Below are 24,617 nucleotides of genomic sequence, written 5' to 3'. Positions count from 1 at the left end.
GTGTGAAGTTTCTGCTAGTCACGTTCACTTTTTCAGATACATTCTGATTTGATCTCTTTACAGTATTTGTGTAAAGCTTTGAACTGCTTCCTAAATATTTGCAAGCGCAGGTTAGGTACACACGAGCTATCGTGTAGTCTTGCTTATCTGACATGAGGTGCTGATCCTGCACTGCCAGTTTTCAAGGAGTTGCATCACTTGATTTTTCTCCAGATTAAGCTTGACCCTTATGGCGTGGCAGCAGTTTTCTCCAGTTTCTTTTTGGCATTAGTATTCCTAACACAACATGGTAGTTGCCCTGGAACATACATTTAGACTGTTCTGTTTCCCTTATTGACAAGAAGGCTAAAATTAAGTTAACCCTTTGCTTACTAAGCGATCGACAAATAAGTTCTCCCTGGTTCTCACTTTTCTGGTTGTGTTTCTTTGGCAAGTGAAGGCCTGCATCCCACTCCAGCCCGCTGCAGTAAATCGTGCGCTCTGTGTGTGTGCAATAGCTTGCTAGTAAATCGAAAATAACTATTGAGTCTTGAGTCCTAAGGCTTCTTTCTGTGTTAAGTGGTTTTTAAGTATATGAATAAACATTTCAAGCATTCTATTAAAAGGCTCATTGAAGTAATAAATTTGGTCACCATTTTGCTGTGTGTATTGCTGAGGCAAGGAGGACTCTTTCATGAAAGGTTCTCCTTTATGTGACAGTCCAGCTATCAATGACTTGCTTTTTAATTAAGTGCATTTGGTTAATATGTATCACAAAAGAATGTCTTCAAAGTTATATTGAAGAAGCTTAAGTATTGATTTTTAACCACTATAGGTTTTGATGGTGGGGCAGTGAAAGTTCATGGAGCAAAAGGATCACCTCCGTCAATGTTTTATAAGGTATTATCTCTTTCTGTGGAATGCAAGGTATTTTTGATTTACAAAACTTTATATTTTGGAGAAAATACTAATTTTTTGTTTCTATAATTTTCTGTTACCACTTTAAAATCCTCATCCTCACTGCACCAAGAGTAAAAGAAAGATGAGAAAAAGAAAAAAAGACAAACCTTATTTGATACATGAGAACATGTTAATTTGTGTAACAGTCTGATCCACAAACCTCCAGAGAAAGCTAGGATGGTTCTTTTTTAGTAATAGTAGTAATAATAATAATAATAATTTTCAAGACATCATATCTCACTAACACCTTTATACTTGTTGATTTTTATAATGACATGTTAGTTTTGTTAAATTTCATTGTGAAATTTATCTGCCAACTAATTTTCAAAAGGGAGCTAATGAGTAACTGCATCTGTCAAGAGAGCCTCTAAGAATGAGACAGATAGTCTCCTGAAATATTCTGTAGAAAGAAACCCACACTTCTAGTTAAATAGTGAAGTTTTATGTTTGTTACTATGTTCTTCCAGTGTCCTCCATTCCCCAAGTGGGTGCCAAGGTAATACAGTTCTGGTGAAGTACCAGTAGTGCTGGACCCTTTTCTTGTTTAAATTAGTGGCAAGACTGACTTTTACAGAAGCAAGGTCAAGATCAGAAATTAACTGCTTAACACAACCGTATCAAAAGTGAGTTAACCTAAGCAAGGAATTGTGCTAATATTTCTGCTTAAATAGAATAGTGTATGCCTGAGCATTTTTCCTTGAAACTTTTTAGTGCATTTAAGAATATTTCTGACATTTTTAAAACGAGTTTTATGTAAGATAGACTTTCAGTTTCTAAAAGACACGGTATTTCAAAGAAATAATAAGATCATCAAAGCAGTCTTGGTTTTGTTTAGTTGTAAAGTCAGAATAGAAGAGTTCTCTAAAGGCTCCGTTATTGAAGCATACTCACAAAGCATTTTTAGAACTGAGTAGTAAACCACAGGTCACTTTTCTCATGCACTTAGTAAGTTTTTCACTTCTGTCAGCTTTCTAGAAATTGCGTTTATATCAGCTTTATGGAAAAGGGATTTGATATTTTAAAAGTGTTGTGGGAGTGTAATCTGAACATAATGTTTTCTGAACTTTCATCTGATATCATGAAGCTTTGATTTTTTTTTTTTTCTTTTTTGATAGGTAGCCTGCAATTTCAGTATCATATTGTCTTATCAGCTTTTGCTTTTCTCCATAATTTTAATTATTAGTTCAAGGGTTTGCTTTACATAATGCTGGAACAGCAGATTTCCTTTTCTCTAAGTGATCTCTGTCTGCATTATCTGCATCTGGGAATAACTCCATCTTTTTAATCTGAAAAGACATTTTTGTTGTGTTTGGAACATCAACAAATGTCTTAAAACATAAATTACAAGCACATATCTAAGTTTAGTTTTAAAAATCAGGTTTATGGTGTCATTGTATAACTGACAGAGAAGTCAACTGAGAAGTAAATCCTAAAAGTTACATAGAACGAAGAGTGTACTTTTGAACAAGACATCAAATTCCATCGATCAAGTGATTGCTATGCTAATGCTTTTCTTATTGCTGTAGTAAACAGTGGAATTTGATACGGGCAAATACAGAAGGCAGTGAGTGTGCAAAGCAGGAAATACTTTTTCTTCTTTGGTCCTAGTGTGTGATTTAAAGCAGAATAAGTTTTGCTGCTTCTCAGCAACTTTCTGTAACTGTTCTGTTCAGTAGCCTTGCCCTCCTGCAGTTTTTTCTCTTTCCATATGCCTGTAAATCTAAAATAACTAAGATTTAAGATTTTCAGTTGATGAACCATGAAATGGAATTAACAAAACAGAATGAGAGTTTGTCTTTTACATAGCAGTATAATAAAAAAAAAAGTTTTAATTTCTTATTTATTTATTATTATGTCTTAAGTAGGACATTTGGAATGCATGCATTTAGGAAATTTTTTTTAAAAATACATCTGATGTTTTGTATATTAATCAGTGTAAAAATCTGAAATGTGAGTTAGACTGCCTGTGAAAAATTTGCATTTTTAAAAATTGTTCAGTTGCCTGCTAGCAATAAATGGTCATATGATTTTCATACCTGTTTTAAAAGTGATTTTTAGGAAACAAACATAGTATGCTTAACTTGGCTAAGAAGTGACTGAATGGGCATTGTGACAAGCTAGAAACATCTTAAATGTGCTTTACATCTTTCAGTAACTCTACAGTGAGTGTAGAGGAAAAGAATTGCTGCATTAAAATTGAAGTGTAGTTAGTAAAACAACAATCAGAGAAAGTGAGATATAAGGTAAATTTCAGGGGAAATAATGAGAAATACGTTGTCCATAAAAGAGCTTCTTGAAACTGCTGAAACACCACTTTTGGTGACACTTTGAAGCAGACTGGGTAGAATGTTTGAAACATTTACTGTTAAAAAAAACCACTGAAGGTTGTAGAGAGTTATGCTGAGTGTTTTACCGGGTTCTTCAATTTGTTTTTGTTTTTCTCTTAGGTGATAAATGTTGAAAGTGCCCATCAGGTGTAGTTTAGATACATCTAGTAGAGCTTTTCTGCCACTGATAACCATGCATAATTGTCATTACTTTTACTGTATTAGAGAACCCTTAAATAGCTGCAGCACTGGAAGTCGAGTAAAGTCCTTATTAAATGTTGCAACCTATATCATGTTCTTTTGTGTATGAGTGTGTGTGTATGTGACACATTTCCACATTTACTTTAATACTTGTAGGAAAGTTATATCTGATCTATTTTGCTGTGATAGGTTATGTGGCATCTGAATGTGTCCTATGTACCAAAATCAAGAACTACAGGAGAATTTAAGGATGACAGTACGAAGTGATTGAGAGTTGCACAGTTTTGCAGATTTGAATATTCCTCCAATAGAATTTTGAATTTTAAATAAAGTAGTAAATTTTAGTAATGATGGTGGTTTCTTGCTGTTCTGCTTCTGCTTAATATATGGATAATGATTGTCAGAGAGCATTTATAGCATATCAGTACTGAATCCCATCTAATTTCATAATCCCTTTATTGTTAGGTAAATGCCACTTATCTTGATGGCTTCAGAGCTACTGCTGTCTGTCCAGTGGCAGGTCCAAAGGCAGTACAGAAAGGAAAACGCACTGCGGAAAGTATTCTGCAAAGGTTGGTATTCGAGTCTTAGAAGCGGTTTTGGCTTTTTGTTTTCAGAGATGATGAAAATAGAACTCTGACATACGATAGCAACCACTTTAACCTTGTAAGAACTCTTGAAGATTACATTATTCCAACTGGGAGGACATTTCAAGACTTAAGTAGTCTATTTAGGACCTGTTTTCAACATACAACTACAGTTCAGGTACATTTGACACAGCGAGAAAGGCCTCAAATATTGTTGAAAATAGACGGCTATATAGTGGAGAGAAACACAAATTGATGAGGGAAATGCTGTGATTCAGATTAAAACTTACTAGATACCAGAGGGAAACCCATGTGAAACTATTTTTCACCGATTTTTTTCAAAGAACTTCTGTTTTGTCAAAAATCTTGATGCTGTGAAATGTAGGCAGTTTACCAAGCTTGTATTTTAAACAAAATTACCTTAGCACCTTATAAAACGTGACTGATGATTTTGTTTGCTAGAACAATTTTACCATTTTAAGACAGACTGAAAAACCTTGAGCCATATTGCCACGCCAGTGTATTTGGGCGAGGCGAGATTCCTCCTAAATGTAATTCCGTATCTTCACAGAAGTCTGAGAGTTTCTTCCAATAGCCTCACTCTTTCTAGTTACGATATCTCTCTCTTTGTGCCACATGTTAGATATAGCTTCCTCCCACCCTCCATCCTGTTACAGACCCATGCAGCAAGTACACTGGGATGGACACCTGTCAGAAATGCAAGGTTTGCTGTGGACTAAGTGACTTATTGCTCCTGTGCCCATGTACAGCACAGTGGTGAAGGAGGAGCTGTGTGACTTGCCTCAAGAGGCAGAGCAGATGAGAGCGGGCTGATACAGAATGTGTAATTTAGCTACGGAATCCCTTTCTTCAGAGTGGTGCAAACGCTAAAAGTGTGTGTGTCCAAGAGCTACTGAGAAAATCAATTAAGAATAAAATCCTTCAAGAGCTGTTAAATACAAAGACTCAGAAGTTCCCAAACAGCAATCTTTTTGGAAGCTAGGTGATTATTTTGCAAAAAAAATAGAATAGTATATTTTCCTGCTCGTGTTTGCTCTTGGACATTATTTCAGACTGGACTACATGTATCTCATGTCTGATTGAAACAGCTTGTGGTGCTGCTGCCTTTGTGACTGCTAGAAAACTAGTTCAACCTGGTGTACAGGTTGTCTTCAGTAATCCTCAGAGGATGGCTGATGGGAGAGAGCCAGAAGCTGGTTAACTGGCTTGATAAGTGTGCTCTAGCCCATGAAGCACACCTGGAGCAGTTGTGGCTAGTTCTCTGCATGAAAAATCACAATATACAGTATGGCCCATCAATACAATTTCCATCTCAAACACATTCTTTAACAGCTTAATATGTGGAATTGTTCATTCTGCGTGCTTAAAAGCTTTGTGTATGTCAACCCAGCTATAGAATAAGAGCTAAGGTATTCTGGTCACTGTCAGAGAGTGCTCTACCAGCAACCACAGCTCTTTAGGAAGCTCTGACTTGAGTCTTCTCACCAATTCTTGTTGCAAGAGAATGTTGTGATCTGTCAGGTTGCCAGCTTCTAGTCTGTTCCAGATTAAATAGTGCCCAGTAGTCTAATGGCAACGAGTACAGAATAAGGTGCACAAATTTAAGGTGCTTTAGTTGTAGAGGTCGAATTAGTTGGCAGCCGAAGACATTAAGCAGGTTTGGCATCTTGTAATACGACTTCTTTCACTTCCATATTGCATGCTTCTCCTTCATTTGTTTAGTCATTTTTGAAAGCAGGAGAGATTTGACAATATGTGTGGGAAGAAGTCTTGGGAATAGTGTTTGGTGTCCTTCTGTTTTTGGTGGTTCTCTGTGTTACCAAGATGCATGAAAGGGCTAAAAATTACCCACAGAATGTATTTTGAGCTCTAGTCTATCTAACTGTAATGTTTGTAGATAGAAGGTACTGTGTCTGTTGTAAGTTATTTTATCTCTCATGTATCCGTCTTTCTGTGGTCATCGAAATAAAGATGGCCTCATTTGTGGTATGTGGACCACCTTCGTCTCTTTACAATTAGAAAACTATATTTTGTATTTAAGTTGTGTACACAACCTCATTTTTCAGGTACCATGCTAATATTTACAATGATGATGTATTACCACTGTCTTCAAAATGTTGCATCGATGCAAAATATTCTTCTCATCCTAACATAGTTCCAGTGTTTCAACTGAAAATCTTTTATACAGCTAGAAGGTTGCCAGATGCAGATTATTGGGAAACCAGCTTAGGTGCTTCAGAATTTAACTTTTCCAATCTGCAACTTATTAATAAGTTGGACCATTGTTAACAATTGGATTATTTTAAAGTTTTTCTAACTTTTTTATTGTAGATTTTATTTTTAAATTTTGGATTTCATATGATTATTTTTTTTAAAACTATAGTGGTCATTTTCAGTTTTAGTGCTAGAGAGTTCGACTATTTTCTAAGAGTTGTTTCAGTCAGTCTGTTTAATCCCAATTCAATATTTGTCAAAAAAAAAAAAAAAAGTATCAATTCCTGGATCTCTTAAAACAGTATGTGTTTTTGTGGTGTCTAAGAAGAAGTTAATGTTCATCCCTATTATTAATCATGATTGGACAAACTCAACACCCTTGACACAATGTGGTTTTGATGGAAATTGCCTTAAAGAAAGAGTTTGAAGGGTTTCAGTGCCAGACTGGAAAGGCACAAGTAATGAAGAAATGTTGTCTTTAAAAACTTTATCTAATATTTTTTGGCATTTGAGTCATATGTTCACTAATTCCAAATAAATACCTTTCAGGTTTGAGTAAAAGGTCCTGTGATGTAATTGGGGTAGTTTCGTGTACTTATTGGTAGTTCATAATGCCTTATAGCAGACACAGAATTAAGAACTGAATTACAAATATGAAAACCAGGAAGACTGCATATACTGTAATTACATTTCATGCTGTCTTTGCATTAAAGATAAAAGTAAGAGCTAAAATCCATTTATTTGTCTTTGCCTGTCATCTTTCAGATAATTGGAGTAAACAAAAGGCTCAGTTTGAAACCTGGCTAAATTCAGAGGCATAACTTCCTTGTCAGTAATTGCTTGATTTGTAGTATTCAGATTTATTTGTTTAGTGTAAAGCATTCATAGTCCAGTTTACATGAAAGAGCTAACTCTTGTGGACCACACAGAGCTATTTCAGATAATCATTTTGAGGCAGTTTACTAATTAAAAAAAAAATCATTTGTTGCAGGACTCGTCTTATTTTCAGTCAGCTTGGGTATGAAGATTACAGTGCAGTTAACATACAGGTTTTAGGGTCTGAAGATACATATGGACCTCATGCTAGAAGGAGTATAGATGGTGTAAGTATTCAGTGGAGTGTTCTTAAACTTTTACTGACCTCTTTTAATCTCTCCATATTGTTATCTTTTCCAAAACTTTAAAGGAAGTCGCTATCATCTTGGGAATTTCACCCTATCATCTTCCAAAGAATTCAGTGTCACTACTTACTGTACAAAATAAACACTGACAAGGTCTTTGCAGTGTTGGGTCTTCCAGAAGCACTGATATGAAATCTTAAAAAAATGTTGTTGTAGTGTGTTCTAATGTTGCTCGTCTAAATAAATATGTTCTTAGAAAAGTTCTTAAGGTGTAGATTTAAATTGCATTAGATGTAACTCTAAAAGACACCATTATAAAGATTGCAAAGTCATGAGACAGCAGAATTATTGTTGCCTGTGCAATGTTAAAACTGCCTGAGTACTGTTTGTCAAACAATCTTGAACTATATAATTCTGTATTGTATTTTGTGACTTAATGTATTCGTATGCAAGAATATGAATGACCATAGCCACTGCAGCTGTGATAACCATGGTCTGTTTTCCTAATCCAGAATATGAAAGTCTTTTTTTTAAAGGAAAAGGACTGTAAATCTTATCCTCACTTACATACACTTTAAATATTTAGACAGTTTAGTTTGTTCCAAAACAGTAGCATCTAGTTATTCTTTTGTTAGTGGCAGTCTTCCAAAACTCTTAAGGTACGCATGGCAAAACTCAGCTCTGATTTGGATCTTAGGAGTGTCAACACTTAAAGCCCACAATTAGTATGTATAAGAAACAAGAATGTGATGTGGAGAAAGACAGCTAACTTACTGGTATAGAAGTTAAGTGTTCTTAGAAATTGTGCAAGTTATATCTGCAGTTGTTCATTTTAGTGCTTGAGCTTCAGTTTCTTTCTGCACAGCAACAAGAATTGCTTCCTGAGGAACCAGATTTATAATTTGGTCTTTTTTTGTTTAGGACCATGAACCCTGCAATGTTAATTGTGTTATTGAGATTGCAGAATCAAAATTTTGAAAGACAGGAACAGATGTTGAGCTTGTCTGTGTTCTGTTCATACCAGCTCCTTATGATTATGCATTATAATACATTCTTTAATTGAATTGTTACATAGAAAGTTTTATTTCTTATTGTATAGAGTGAATAAGGGTTTGAAAAAGTTTATCCTTCCTTATTGTTTGGTTTACCTTGCTTATGGTACATAAAATTTTCCAAATGAAATTGAGTGTTTGTAGTATTTTCCATATTTCCAGCCTCAACTCCTAGTTTTTATATTAAAAGTAAATAAAGTGTTATCTCCACTGTATGTGCTTCCCATTCATGCCTGAAATAGGATGTAAGAGCTGAGGCTGAAATACAGGAAATTGCTCTGTTGCCTTTCCCCTTCACCTGGTTCCTCCAGAGGTTCTGAAGACACTAACAGAGGAGTTTTCACCTGGATAACAGCCATAGTAGCTTGAGAAAAAAGAGTGGGGAGTGGAGTTTGATTTTCCTTTTAAAATACAAAGTCATAAAATATTAAGGAAAACATCTGCCCATTGAGGCTTCAGGTGAGAATAATGTAATTTCTTAAATGCTCTTCCATGCTGTGTCGTTCTATACAAAATTATAATAGACATGGTTATTTGGGTTGCAAATAAGTGTTCAAAACCAGAGCCATGTTATGTTACACAGTATATTAACAGGTAAGGAAAACAGTTCCTGTTTTGTAGATCCTACCATCTAAATTGAAAAATTAGAAGCAAATACATATATGAGTACCAAGACAAGTTGAACAATATTTGGAGCTCAGCGTAGATGTTTGGCATGGCTGGATTAATTCTCACACAGGCCTGTCAGACTGTGTGAAAGCATTTGCTGTAACAGTGGTGAGGTTACTGCTTATCCCAGTCTGAGCTGCTGCGTGGACTATTGACTGTTCTGACAACACAAGGTATCCTTGAGGAATCAATAAATACTTGCCTCCTTTCCTTTCTCAGTTTTCCTTGCCTGTTTACATGGTGATTGCTTGCCCCTCTGGTAGCTTGCTTTGTCAGCAGCAGCCCAGCATGAGCAAGAAAGAGACCTGAATCAGCACTGAGTAGCCTTAGTGGTGTTCAGTTTTTAATATCTCCTGTTGTGTTATTTTCTGTTGCGGGGGGAAGAAGATGTTATGACAGTATCACAGCATCAGTGAGTTTATGGCTTAGAAATAACTGGATGTGTTTCCTGTGGAAGGTATCTATTCATAGTACATCAGATTAGAGTTTGCCATGTAAAAACTGTATGTGCTGTCTCTTAGTTTTCTGCTAACCTTTTGTTAGCCAATTTATAACAGATTAAGACTTGATGAAGTAAACTTTGTTATTTTTGTTTTAATTATGATACTGTAAGATAAAGTACTTTCAAATAGTCTATATACCCCTTTTAACACTGGATTCACCCACTCAGAACAGGATTCAGCTTATTTTCATAGACCATTGTATATTGCATTTATGGGCAAGGATGCAAACCTAGAACTTGAAGACACAGTACAGTTTAGAACCAGAAAAGAAGTGTCAGTGCATAAGTATGTTTTCTGCAAGGGTTTTTCCTATTAATCATGGCTGCATATTTTCTGTATAGCAACAATTTATATAACAATCTAGTGAAACTATTTTTAGTTGGAAAATTGATTGGTTTCTTATTTATATTATTTGGATCAGGACATCTGTTTCTATATTCATAGGAGGAAATTTCTATCATTTCAGTGGTACCTGATCTGATGGAGTAATATAGCCTCTCCTACCTTGGCCCTGCTAAACTTCTATTTTAGGGTTTGCCTACATGGGTATTGAGATAAACTAATAAAAATGTGAGTCAAGTTTGCAGGGTTTCCTACATAATAGTGTTGTGGCAGGTATTTTCCCGGTTGGGAGCTTGGAGACTGAGAAATGAAGTGTTTTTCTCCCTGGGAGTATGTCCACATAAGAATAGTTGAGAAAGATAAAAGCAATTATATTTACCATCACAGTACCTCAGAGTACCTTCTGTGTGGATATGCCACTAGAATAGGAAGTAGGGAAAAATCATCTTTCAACTTCCTGAATATTTAGGACTTAGGTTTAAGCATACTAAACTAAGAAAGTTCTGTATAATTGAGTTTTAGCTGGTCACCAGCTGTAAAGTCAAGATGTTTTCCTCCCTTGGTAAAAGCTGGCACAAGCGAGCTTGTTCGTGTTGGGGTTTTGAGTTGGAATAGAGGATTTAGTAGTCTGTTAACGGTCTCTTTGGGATACTCTTATAGTACCCAGGATGCTTAGTGCAGTGTATTACAACTTTATCATAAACACCATCTCAGCAGCTGCCACTAGGAAATACAGCCATGTTCCTACATTTCTGAAGTTACTTAAATTCCTGAAATTGACTTGAGATTTTCAAATGTTGACATGTTCACTAGTATTCCTTTGGGGAAAAATGTACTGTATACACACAGGAAAATGATACTAATATACAAGACATCAGTATTTCAGAAGCTAATATTCAATTTGCTGGTTTATGTAATGTTTTTAAAGAATGCAGCTTTATAGAAATGTGAGCGATTCAAATAAGTAGCACTAGAGTTAGGAGATGTGTTAAAAGATGGACAGTTTAGGAGTTCAAATTCAGCATGTTCCATTCACTGGAACAGGATGCCCAGGGAGGTTGTGGAGTCTCCTCTGGAGACATTCAAAACCCGCCTGGACGCCTTCCTGTGTAACCTCATCTGGGTGTTCCTGCTCTGGCAGGGCGATTGAACTAGGTGATCTTTTGAGGTCCCTTCCAATTCCTAACATTCTGTAATTCTGTGATGAACTTCCTTCAGGTTATTTTGGGGGGGGGTAATATTTTTTTTAAGTTTTAAATGTTTAGTCAAGTCTTACAATTGTGTGGGGGGATGACAGTGTGTTTTGTTACGCTATTGTTACATTTACTAGAATTATTATGAGTAAATTTATATTTTGTTAGGTATAATAGTCAAGTATTTTTCACTACCAGCTGTGTAGGTTGGTAATTGCTTCAGGTAATTTTAGAGTTGTTTTTTACATGACTTCTAGTTCTTGAAATCAAGGACACCCATTCAACTTTGGGTGGTAAATGAGCATCAAAACCTACAGCAAGAAGGATGAGACGTGATTTTGTTTGGTTACGACTTTTTTCATGTAACAACTGCCTGCATATAATAACAGCTCTCCTGTTCCTACCTATTAGAGGAAAGATGATGTTTGCATGAAGAAACATTCCCGTCTTGTTAAGTCATGAAACATTTGGCTCTGTGTAGGATGATGCTAGTCCTTAGCTCCTTAGGAGGGAGGACTTAAAGGAGTTGTGACTCTATTCATTTGAGGACAACAACATGTCCCCTCTGCTCCGTACTTCAACTCCTGCATTTAGAAGTTGGGGATGTTGAATTCTAGCAGCATCTGTATCCTTCCCATCTGCAGAGTATTTAATCTCTGATGCTTTCAGAAATACCAGTGGTTTCTGTGTTCGTAAAGAAATAGGCTTCAAGAGTGCTGGAATAGGAGGAAAAACATTTTTAAGTATTCTTCATAATTTTATGAACAATTGGGAAGCTATTAAATGCTTCAGAAATAATAATATGTAAGGAGAAAAGTTGGAATAAACTAAAAATGGGTTATTTAGTCATGTAAATTCACTTCCTGCTAAAGCAATTGTCTGTCATAGATTCAGAAGGACTTCGATCTTCCAAAATCCAGTTGTTCCTTTTTTCCAGGACAATGCCCTATTCACTGTCCTAAGTAGCTATATATTCAATTTTCCTTTCCTACATTTTTAGTAAAGCTACCAGATCTACAAGAATTCTTTAGATGGGGCATTTAGAGAGTTGTGGAGTCTTCTGAGCTCTGTAGAGTGACAAAAACAGAACAAACAAATAAAAAGAACAACAACAAAACAAAACCCAAAACCGAAACAAACAAACACCACCGGAAAAAAAACCCCAAACCAGCCAAACAAAACCCCCCAACAAAATAATAACAAACCAACACACACACACACACACGCGCGCGCGCGCGCGCAGACAAAACCAACCAACCAACCAAATAAACCACCACCACAAGCTTTGGTATGTTTTCATGCTGTTATGAAATACATACTTCCCTGTTCACATAAGAAAGGACATTAACATTGGAAGAAATCCCCTACTATCCTATAGTAAAACTCCTTTTTTTTTTTCTTAATTTGATTTAAGTAAGCCAAGAGCAGCATCTGTTACTTCTTGGACGCACCTTTAGAGGCGTTTCTGCTCTCTTCTCTGGAAATGTGGTGGCTTTTACAAGTTCCACTCTCACACTTAACTCCCAAGGATTAGGTTTGAATTATTTTCTGTGAGCAGATCTGCGTACTTCTTGATGATAAGAGAAGTACACCCCAAAGTATTCTCAGTGCACTTAAGAGGAAAGTTTGTTTGCCAGTTCCACTAACAATGAAGCCAAGTGTTTATTTTCTTATGAAGTTAATTCTTATGAAGTACTGTTAAGTACAGTACTTAATTCATTGAGTATGCTGGAGAAGAAGTATAGTGTCCTAGCAGTCTGAAATACCCAATAGTTGATTTCTTGATAGCAAAGTAAAAAAAGAAAAAATTGAAACATTGACAGAAAGTTATAGTGATGCTGGATGAAAACTCACTGAATGGCAATTGTAGTTTTTAGCAGTCAGCACTAGATATTTCCATTAGATCTAACTTGAATGCTGAACTACAGCTTTTTTCACTTTGGCAAATTTAACTGATGGTCTGCATCTAAGCTAATCTAATTCCTCCTTTGAAGCAGGGTCCTCGGGAAGCTGTTATTTGGCTTGCTGTACACCATAAGCAAAAGGAAGCTGTAGAAATCTTCTCCAGAGAGATTGCATCAGCTGGAACTGGCATGGGTAAATATTCACATCATCTTCTAAGAATTGTAAAGTTACTTTTTTTTTCCCCCGGGCATGACTAGCACCCAAAGACTTAGTTGTCTTAAGTTTCATTGCACTGTGTATAGTGAAACTGTAATTTTTTTAAAGGTATTTATTTTTATTGTAGAAATGGGAACTACAGACATTAGCAAAATAATCAAATGAAAGTTCTGGAAGTCCACCTTTTTGTTCCTTTGGAACTCTTTATCCTTCTGTTGCTGCTACTGTCCATTCCTGCCTTTTTTCATTCGTCTTTGTTTTCCTACCCGTGGTTTTAGTGATGTGCAACAGTGTCATAGTGTGTTTTACTGTGCTATTAAAACGCAGTAATGCGATTAGACCTCACTGGCAATAAGCATTACAAATCTTATTCAGCTGTCACACATTTGTGAGAGTGTCTGCCTATAACATTACAGTTTATGAAGAGCCGTACAGTTTGGGGGTTTTAAAGTTTCTCTTCAGCACTTAGTTATCTGATGTTTCTGCAAAGGGTTTTTATAGATACTACTGTACTTCTGTTTAATGTGTAGCTGCTTGTGTAGGTAATTATAACTTTCAGACATAATTCAAATTTTTTTAATATGAAATTGCAGTGGGAATGCCAACAACCTGTGTCTAATTCTTTATTCACAGTGTATATTAACTAGTCAGCTTAAATTATGATCCTACACTATTAAATCTAACCTCAAATTTATCTGTCTTTAGCATTTGATTTTGTATGAATTTGTGGTGTGCTGCAGTTATTGCAAGATTTAATTTACTTGTGAGGTCACGTCAAAATACTGGTGTTTAATTATTTTTATCTTAGTTTTGACTCTATATTTTAAGTATTTGCATTAGGGTCACCTAGCATGATATGATCTATACTTCTGTTGTTTAGCAAATGTTTGTTCCAAAATGCCTTTACATTTGTTCTTTGTGTTACTTGATACTGTTCACTTTCTAGGAGGACTTGCTGTTTGATTATTTTGAGCAAACTCTTTGTTTTGGTTTGGTTTGTTTTTTTTCTTCTGTTCTGCTTCCAAGTCACTGAAGTGTCAGCACTGTATCTATCTCAGTTGTTAGGAGCACATTCATATGTTGTGATTTGCTGCTTACATTATGGATACACATCCCATTTCTCTTATCCATTTAAAATTTGGACAGCTTATTTTGAGTACTAGAGCTCAGATGTTTTGCAATGGCTACTGTGTATCTTATGGAAGAATATATTGAAATCTTAAAAATTAAATTACATGAGTTTAACCTGAATCTCTCAATTTCCATAGCAAATCTAGAATTCTGATTAATGAAGGGGTAGGTAGGTGTTGCCTTGCACTGAAAGAACTAGTAAACATTTTATTTTCAGTGAATTCAAAATTGTATAGAAGTGTGCATATTCTGTGTTGTAGTCTTTCCAGTGGTAGCAGAGATCTAGTTAATGTAGGGTGGGTTGGGTTTGTTCTTTTTTTATTTTTAAGTTGTGTTTATAGAGGCAAGGTCAGTGGTTGTGTTTATAGAGGCAAGGTCAGTGTATGGTCATCCTCTTTTTTTCTGTCTACAAGATAGGATATGATCTTGTAGAACTAATTGGGAATATTCATTGAGATAATTTTTAAAGATTTTGCAATCCTGAAGGCTCGTTAGGTCAGCATCTGGCATAGATGCAAGTTGCTTCTAACAGCTGTTTTTTTCTAATGAAATAAAGATTGTATTTTCACAGTTGGACCAAACTACCATTTGTATAATTAGTTAAGGATTCATAATTATTTTCTACTTTTTCATTATTCAAATAGACTATTTAACATACCTGAAAGTAAATATCTATACTTACTTTTTATTTTATATATGCATAGACAATCTCCTAGCAAATATCTTTTCAAACAAATGAAAGCTGGGTAGATTTTTAAAATAATTACTTATTTGTAAGATCAGAAGATAATGGCCATGTACTTGTCTCTCCAAATTCTTAATCTGTGTCTCTTCCTGTATAAAGCAACTGCTGTGTATATAAGCCTTGTTTGAAGTCTGAAAGTGCTAGACTTATTAAGGTGTCAGTTTTTTTATTTCACTACCATTCTTCACAGAATGAAAAATGTCAAAAATCTGCACTACTTGGGTTGAGTGGCGTATGTACAGTATTGAAGCTGAGTTACCAGAATATGTGACCATCTGTGTAACGGTGGCTGGTAGGCTTTCAGTTCATGTTACCAGGGCTCTTTGTGATGAGACAGGTGTGTTCCTGTGCAGAATCTGGTTAGGCAGCCTGCACAGACGATCGTGGGGGTGTCAGTTTTGTTTCCTGAAGGAACATCCTGTAGCAGTTAGTCCCTAAAAAAATAAATTAGAAAATTATATCTGTTTCAATTCACAGAACCACTGCTAATGAGCAGCAATGGGAAAGAGCATATTTCTGGAATCATCTGAGGCATCCGGTGATAAATAGCACTTCTGCTTGCCAGGTACAGGACTGCAACAAGGTTTTTGGCCTCCGTGGTGTAAATTACTAGTGTAAGAGAGGGTATCAGAGCTGTTTACTGACATGCATCTGAGTGCTTGAACAACCCCTTGAATAGTCTTTTTTGTTTTGTTTTGTTTTAATTTGTTAAAGATATATTGAGATGCTTAATGTAGTCACTTCTTTCAGTTGCTGTTCTGTGGTAGATTTCTATATTACCTGCACAGATAAACTCTATGTATGCAGAGAACGGTCAGATGGTCAGATTTGGGAAATAAATGCTTAGTAGGCTGCTTGTTGATGTGGAATACTTTTAGGGCACTGGTTAAGAGTCATCATCTTTCTTTGCTTATTTTCTTCCGTGAGACTTGGTACAAAACAATTCAAAAAAATTGTGCGGTAGTGCCAAATGATAATTAGTGATGTACTAATAACTGAACCAGCTGATTGATGCTTAGTGCCTGACAGTGGTGTAGGGCACCAGAACTTGCTGTGAAGAGCAGAACACGGAATGCCTGCTTAATTGTCTTACTACAGAGAGCTCCATAGGCAAGACTTACAGGTGCGTATGTGATCTTGGGAACTGAAGCCAGAACTAAGATGGTGGTTGTTGTCCTAGGTGAATTCCTAACCACAGCACCTCATGTTCATTTCTTGCCCCTTTCTCCCTCAGCTCTTTCCTCCCCCTTTGTTTCACTTTTTGCAAATGATTACTCTTCTCCCAAGATGTTAACAGCTTCAGCAAGCATGCCCTGTTAGCGTTTGGTCACCCTTACAGAAGGGCTGAGTAAATGCTCTGGTCAATGAGCAGCCGAAGTCCCTTTCTGTACAGTTTTGCACCACTTTTTGTTGTTGAGCATTGAGCAAAAATAGCTGTGGCTGCTGTGTCTCATGTGACAGGCACATGCCTATTAGATGTGTTTTTGCACATCCCCTGTGGATCTCTGTGCAATGTAACCTTGTGTGGCTTTGTTCTGCCAAAGACGTGAGAGTTCTGGGGATCCACACCAAGTGAGGTTTTAAGCATGTGTGGAAACAGAGGCACCCTTTAAGCAGCGAAATGCCGCATTTCAAGGGTTGCCAGCTTGGTCATGTCCCCCCCCAGCTTTCCGGTGTTAGTTCTCTTCCAGGAGAAGACATAGTAACTATAAGAATGACTGCAAATAACCCTTCTTTCTTATTTTGTATATTCTTTTGATGAAAAACTGACAAAAAGAAGGAACAAATTATAAGTCCTTCATAACCAGCAGCAGGAGAAAGGAGGAGTTGTTGTGTTCTAGGGTGATATTACCTGAACTGAAACACTTTATTTAATGGTTTTTTGGCCCTTTTGAGAGTGACCTTTAACAAAGAACTTTTACTTGATCTGTATCAGACAAAAACAGAAAAAAAAAAAAAAAAAAGAAAAAAAGAAAAAAAGGAGTTTTGCTGTTCTGCTTTTACTGTATCTAATGATTGTGAAATATTGTTTTTAACTATATTCTTCTTTCACCTTGGTAGCAGTTTTGTGTTTGTTACTCTATGTGATGTGTGGACAATTGTACAGATAATAATTTTCACATATGGCACCTGCCATCCAAGAATTCTTAGTAAGCTGTGTAAACAGCACTGACTAAGCTTTCTAATGTCTCGTAACATTGGAAAGTATTCTGTCTGCTTTGCAGATGGTTTCCTGAGATTGTGGAAGGAAGCAGAACTACAAAAGAACTTGAACCAGAGTGCTTGGTTCCGCTTTCCCTGTAAGAAATGCTAGAGAGGAACTTCCCAATATTTAAGGTGACCAAGCTGGCTGAAATTTAAGAATGGTGAACAGAGGAGGAGAGGGATAGAGAAATGAGATTTGATGGTTCAGAATAAGGATGGGGAGTCCTAAGACCTCTTGCTCCATGGGGTTTTCCAATACTCCTGTATCTGAGAGGGTGGCAGCACCGAGCCTAGGCTTTTAGATGTACTAGTGTTTGTTTATCAGCTGCATCTTTAGAGATGAAATCCAGAAGCACTGTCACTATAGTTTCACCAGGTTGTTTCAGCCTTCTAGTTGCCACTTGTGAAGCCCTGAGCTAGATTTGGCAGGCAGTTTTATTTTGGTAAAAGTATCATAATATAAGAATTATTAATTGTAGGTTAAAGAGATTTTAATTTCTTTAACAGCCAATATTAAATTCTAGTTTTGGTGGCTTTCACTTAGGCTGAATTAAATCACTTGAGTAAAAATGTTTTGAGCTCTTTGCTTGATAAATTTTTGAGGCAGTTTTCAGTTAGTTTTTCACACTTCACAGGGAGCAACAGGAAGAAAAAGAATTTATTTTTGTCTTACTGGTATTAAAAAGCATATTACAACAATTTTGTTGAGGAGTGATCTTCCCAGTGCTTCACCACAGAGACTTAAGACCTTATGTGAGTGTCAGAGATGTGCTTTTTAGCTCTCCTAGTGACTTTAAAGTCTTAATGTCAGTATTTCTTAACTTTCGACTAATTTTGGAACTTTGATTATTTGAAAACATTTTTAATATGGTACATTCTTTGTATTTGTATATATAAAGGATAATAAAACTTAGGCCTCATAAAAGCAGAGTACTGTATAATTTCTGATGGACCTGAGAGTGCTGATCTCATTTTCCCTCCTTAGGATAGATTTTTAGTTCTGAAAATCAGCAGAAAGACAACCATCTCAAGGCATTGTGCTGATCTGAAATTCCCTGTCTCTTACGACATCTTGTCCTCTGTCAGAAAGAAAAAATAAAGGAATGCCACTTATATGTTGGAATGGGCTGAAGCATATGTGTGTTTGTACTCTGCAATATAGATGAGTTGCACCTGCAAGAGAGAAGTTTGGGAAGGTGGCATCTTTTAAAAAGCTTCCATAATCAAGAGTGAAAGACTGAGTCTTTCCTAGCAATTCACTAACTTTTTTTTCCTAATGCTATTAAAATTTCCATTGTTTTTGTTGAAGACCAGTGGGGCACATAAGTGTACTGCCACAGAGATTCTCTGAAGTATTATTAGAATTGCAGATGATATTCTTAAGCCTAGAGAAGAATTTGAAGTTAATGTATATAGACATGCCATATATTAGACAGTGATTTGTTGTTTATTTTCTGTTTGGAACAGAAGGCTTTTACTTTAACTTCTGTTGAGCATGGTATTTAGCTTGTCAGTTTGAATACCTAATCAGTTTTCATTTAGATTATGCTCTTCTGATGGGGTTAAAGTGATACAAACTATTAAAACAAAAAAAGCCAAACACACCTAATTCAGCCTTTTATTTTTTTTGTTACAATAAACACCTGTTTGCTTAAACTTTCAGTTGGTAAAAGTATACTTTCTGTTGATTTCTCAACACTTTGATAATAGCCTGGGTTTTGTTTAAGAGCAACTAGTGATGTTTGGTTTTATGCATGTATGGTTTCCTGAAGAAAAACAAAAACTTGAAATGTGTCTGTAACATTCAGTCTTAGTAGCAGGGGTTCTTTGGAGCTATTTGCCCATTCTGTAATGTGAACATTTCCATACTTGGCAGTGAAGAATTCTAGACACACATACTCAGATTTTTCAATCTATAGTAGCCTATGGGAGCTCAGTGCAGTTCTGCAGCAGTTCTGCACTGCCTAATCTGTCGAAATTCACCCTCACTTGATGAAGGTTAGCAATCACAGACCAGGTTTGTACTACGCAGTGAAAATGTCTTCATTATGTACAGTCTGGTCAGCCATATGGTTACCATTTAAATAATGTGTTGATGCAGTGTATTTATTTAGTCGTCTTTAATTCAGATATTTTATTCTGAATAAAATGCAGTGTAGAAGAGGCTCAAGAAAAGCCTTGCTGTGGGAAACTGGCATTTATAGTTTAATAGGAGTTCAGTAGCTAAGAAATGTTTTACTAATAGCTGAAATCATAGGCTGACCCTTATTTCACATTAAAATGACCGGAGTTTGACACTAAGATGACAGCTGGTTAATACAACTTGAGATTTTAAAGTGCTTGAGTATATGTAAATATTATGACTGATCTCCTAAGCCTGTTGGAAGACACTTCCAGAAATGTCCTCATTCCAACAGTTCACTGCAGTCCCCATTTTTTGAGAATAATATTGCAGAAGATAAACTATCTGCTGTATTCAGTGGACATAGGGTAATTAAGAATGTGTAATTGACTCCTGTAAACAAAGATTGTATGATGTATTTTGTATTTCTACTCAACTATATTATAAGAACTATCAAGTATAAAACATCAGTTTTTCAGATTTGTATAGTTAAATCACTTTAAATAATCCTTGAGAAGCAGACTTCTTTGATGTCTGTTTTTTATATATAATTATATATATAATTTCTTAGAATATGTAGTAGATAGCTCAACAAAAAGGTTATTAATCTAATTCAGCCACTGGAAATATAAAGGACAAACCATTTAGGGTCAAAACCTACAAGTTTTAAAGAAAGTGTCACACAGTGGGACACAGTTGATTAAGGAGATCACAACTTAGCAGAAGTAGGTCTGGCCACAGTGACAAGCTCGCTGTTACCTACTTGTGCTTCCTTCAGTTTTACTGGAGAAATGTGATGGGGAGCTGAGCCCTGGATTGAGGTGAGGTGGTGTGCTCTTCATGCAAATAACAAATCACTAATTATAAGCCATAATCAATGTAAAATTTGCTTCATCTTCTCTGCCTGAATTCTAAATAGGAATTACATCTAGATAAAATTAAATTATACTTACAAGAGCTCCCGTTTGGCTTACATTAACATAAACAATAGATTGTATAATCGTAAGATAGAAATTAATAGTGGTGTAACTGGGATATCGATGTAGCTTTGCTCTGCAATTACATGTATGTGCAAGGTTAGCTGTGGTATCTGCAGAGGCAGATCTGCTGTTACAGTAGCTCATGCTGGAGAACTTTGCAAAATGAGCAATAGCAAGCCACAGTAGCAGGTTATCGTAACCTCGAGGTGTGAGCAATGGTTGCTCTTAGATGGATTGTTTTCTTGTCAGTGTTTAGACAATGGCCTTGTTGTAGGAGCCAAGTTTCATCGTGCCAGAGCCAGCAAGTGGAGAGCTTTCTTTGAGAGCTTTGAGGAAGCTGGAATTGATGTTGGAGCAAAATCTGGTGTCCTTAATGAGCAGTTCAGCTGCCTAGCTGGAAGTGAGCCATGTGGCAATCCACAGATAACTTAAATTAACTAACTTTATGAACCTATATTTTCAACATGAGCTTACCGTATCCAGCCTCCTCCCCCAACAACCTAAATAAAACTAGTGGCATAACTCAGTAAAATAAGTGCAGTTGGTTTTCACGTTGAATAGCAGTTTTCTGCTTGAACAAGTGCTCGGGTAATATATATGGCACTGAACCTTGACTGGATCATTTAAAATTGTCTAACGCTAATGGAAGGGATTCTTTCACATTCTATCCACTACCACATATTTTGAAGCAGAACCTACTGGCTAAGGAGGTGGTTACTCAAGGCTTGTTTTTTGTTAAAGACATTCTTTTTTTCCTGCACTGAAAAACATCTTAGGCTTTTTCTGGGAAAGAGGGGGAGTTAAGACTAACACCCCTAATCCCTTGCAATTGTTCTCAACTGTGGCACCTTCTAAACCTTGCTTGCTTTAAGGTTGGTTGGATGATTGGTTTGTGGGTTTGTGTGTGTTTGTCAGTGAAGTCTGTTTAGCTTGTGAATTAGTTATAATGTGCAAGTGCTGTACTAGCACAATGGCCAAACTGGCAAAGTGATTATGGACTAGCCTTAGGCAAAAGACCTCTTCATTAACTTTAGGTTTATTTACTGTAATTACCATCTTTGAATCAGTCAATCAGATGTGCACTGAATTCTAATTTTGTTGATTTCAAATGTGTCTCTGTGATCAGGATAAGGACAGCATAAGAGCATCTCTCTTCAAAAACTTCATTAAAGCACCTTGTTAGTCACTATTTCAGTGAAATCGCTTCCAATGAACATGAATATAACAAGACTCTGTAATCTAGACTGTGTTGTACCATCTGTGGTGCCACTGGTTGTGTCCACGTTACCAAGGCACTGAGTCCAAGCTAAAAGAGCCTGCTGAGAAGTAGAGGTTATCGGTGTGAGCTTAGCACCACAACAGCATGATTACCTGGCTTTTAGTCTGTTTGCAGCACAGAGATACTTCACACCTGGAGGAAGCATGAAGCCCATTTTAGCCAGAATTAGTTTGGGTAAATACACCATGTGTGCAGCTTTCCACAGCATTTGTTTTTAAGGGACTGCTTAACACACTTCTTAATTCCTAGACTAATTAAATGTGTGAACCTTACTGTTTCCCCTGAAATACTGTGTGGAGCTCAGATGTATCATGTATGTATGCCGTCCATGCCAGAAAGAAGGGTGAGACGCTGTGCTCACGTTGAGGAGGGCAGAACTGTTTCTTTTGGAAATATTTAGCTGGGGCAAGTTGGTTTAATGATAGTAAAGCGTGGCAACCTGATATTGAGAATAAACAAGAATGTAATCACAATGCTGACTTACTGCAAGTCTGGGATCATGCCAGTGACCTAAGACTCTAAATTACCTGTGGATCAAAGAGATAGAAAGGGATCTGCAGTATCCAGCACCTTAAAAAAGCTAAGTTAGCCAGTGAAAATGCTGAAAAGAAAGATATAAGTTATTCTAAAACAGTTGAACTAATAAGCAAAGTCATATTAAACAAGTATTAAAGCAAACCATGGTTCAGGTCAGAAGTGTTTCTCTGCTCTCTTTAAAAGTAAATAAAATAACAGTGACAAAAACCCCAAAGCTAAGTTCTTTTTCTGTCAAATGTATCGCCTGACTAGCATTGGTATACAAAATATTCAGAAGAACTTAAAGATTTAGTTTATACTTTGCACATTTTGAAACAATTTTTTTTTGTTAGAAGTCACAGTGCCTTTTCCATGTTTTCTTTTTCAGCTATTGTATAAAATGTACAGTTTTATTAATTTCTGAGAACATATGTAATTTGGTAGGTACTTCCCAGTATTTTTCGAATGTACATGATAGGAATGATTCAAGCTACAGTAAGCTGTGAGCTCTAGTGTTTTGGAGATGAATTTAACAGTTTTTTGTGAATTTAATTTCCATTTCCAGCACCCGGCCTCACTGGAGTTGTTGAAGGGCGCCCCAGAGTGTAAGTGAATTCCTGCTCTGGTACAGTGTGATAGTAGCGTTCCTGCCACTCGCCGTCACCAGCTTCCCTACCTTGACACAGCAACCACAGAAATAAGTCTTTTTGTTGCACACTATGCTTAATAACTGATAACAAGATAATAGTAAGTGCTACAAGATATGTTTGCATAGTAAAATTCTTTATTGAGTTTATTAAAGAGTTACATAAGTCTCCGATCAGCTCATAACCATGTCTTTGCTTAATGAGCTGTAGGGAGAACTTTTAATAGGACTTTATGGCAAGGGAGTAACTCAAGCATATGCCAATACATGCAGATTTCTGGAACAGATTTCTCTTGTGCCTGTTAGTTTTGAATAAGGGCACAAAAATGCAAGGTTGAATGTCTCAGATCATCCGACAATATATTGGTATGAACCCATTACATGAGCAAGCTGAACAGAATACTGTTGAGTGTATTAAAAAAAAAATCCTGGTTTGATTCAGTATTTTCTAGATCTGGCTAAAATCTGCTAGTGATTTATATGCTCGCCTTGCCATATTTATTCATGAGAGCATCTAAAACTTTGCTGTCCCTATACAAATATTTTGGTATGTCTGTCTTGCAGATGGAAATGGAAGAACAATCTGTAGATATTTCCAGTAGCTCTGTGTAACTAGCCTAGATATCAATGTGAAGCCAATCACAGTGCAATAGACTTCAATGTCATGAAGCACATCCTTTGTCAAGAAAATATTTTCCAGTATTTTGGCTACTCTCTCCCCCACAAAACTTTTTTTTTTTTTTTAAACAAAATCTTACTTTCTTGATAGTGAAATGTAAGGAATTTCTACGTTGCTCAGGCTTCCCAAAATAATTTGGAAAACCATTGCTAATCATGGCTAAATAGCTTTTAATTTCCCAAGTGTTTTTCTGCTGTACGAATAGTCTAAACATGTATGATCTAACATTTTCATTAACTTCTGGTTAAATGCATTTATTCATGTTGTTTTGTGTGTCTAGATCTCCAGTTCTGAAGCCGTTTTTCTTCTATTATCCCAAAAGCAACGTTCAGGTAAGACTGACTGCTTATAGCCTGCTCTGTTCTTGTTGAAGTCATTTGAAAAATACTGCTGGCATTTTTCACTGACTTTGAGTCCTAAAACTGCAAAGCATTCTGTTAACATTGATTAAAAAAATATTTACCCGGAGACTAATGTTATTCACACAGAATGTTTTATAAAAATTGAACTTGCCAACCTTGCATTTTAATTGCTGTGAATTTTGAAATATCTTGCATCAAAACTGAACTTCTCTTTTCAGTCTCCTAGAATTACAGAGTTGAATTATTTTTACTGTATTTGCAAAGAACGCTTATGAAAATTATATAATTTTTGAAAGTTAATGGTCGATCTTTTAAGAGAAGGCAATTGGGTGTTCAGAGAGTTGAATGTTAATCTCGTGGACATGTCTGGCTTTTGGGGGGGTCCACATTTTGTATATACTACTGGAAAGAAACATGAAAATCAGTGAATTTCCTCTGATTCACACAGGTTTTACACTGAGAGAGTGGGGCCCTTTCCTTCCAAATACCCTGTCTATAAAAATAGGAGTAGTAATTTCGGCTCTTGCCTATACTGCAAAAACTGTAAGATTATGAAAGCCCGTGAGACTGTTGTGATAAGTATCATGGACGAGCCTGTGAATGAGATCTATGTCTGTGGCCTTATTCAGTTCATAACAATAGTTTCTTTCAGACTGAGAAGT

At 36.3% G+C, this 24,617-nt stretch overlaps 1 protein-coding gene across 2 annotated transcripts in view; it reads left to right on the top strand.

Moving 5' to 3' along the window:
- Window positions 1–24,617, top strand: part of LOC136101637 (uncharacterized) — a 66,309-nt gene that overhangs the window by 17,707 nt on the left and 23,985 nt on the right. Inside the window, exons 10-15 of one of the 2 annotated variants that reach the window (XM_065837937.2) lie at window positions 815–879; window positions 3,933–4,039; window positions 7,281–7,392; window positions 13,167–13,266; window positions 22,834–22,873; window positions 23,874–23,925. In XM_065837937.2, coding sequence (XP_065694009.2) covers window positions 815–879; window positions 3,933–4,039; window positions 7,281–7,392; window positions 13,167–13,266; window positions 22,834–22,873; window positions 23,874–23,925 — 476 coding nt within the window. Of the gene's footprint in view, window positions 1–814; window positions 880–3,932; window positions 4,040–7,280; window positions 7,393–13,163; window positions 13,267–22,833; window positions 22,874–23,873; window positions 23,926–24,617 lie in introns of both variants that reach the window. The other variant, XM_065837936.2, reaches the window with a different exon arrangement.

Source organism: Patagioenas fasciata, chromosome 4 (assembly GCF_037038585.1).
Source record: "Patagioenas fasciata isolate bPatFas1 chromosome 4, bPatFas1.hap1, whole genome shotgun sequence".
NCBI lineage: Eukaryota > Metazoa > Chordata > Aves > Columbiformes > Columbidae > Patagioenas > Patagioenas fasciata.
This window is presented reverse-complemented; position numbering and strand designations above follow the sequence as displayed.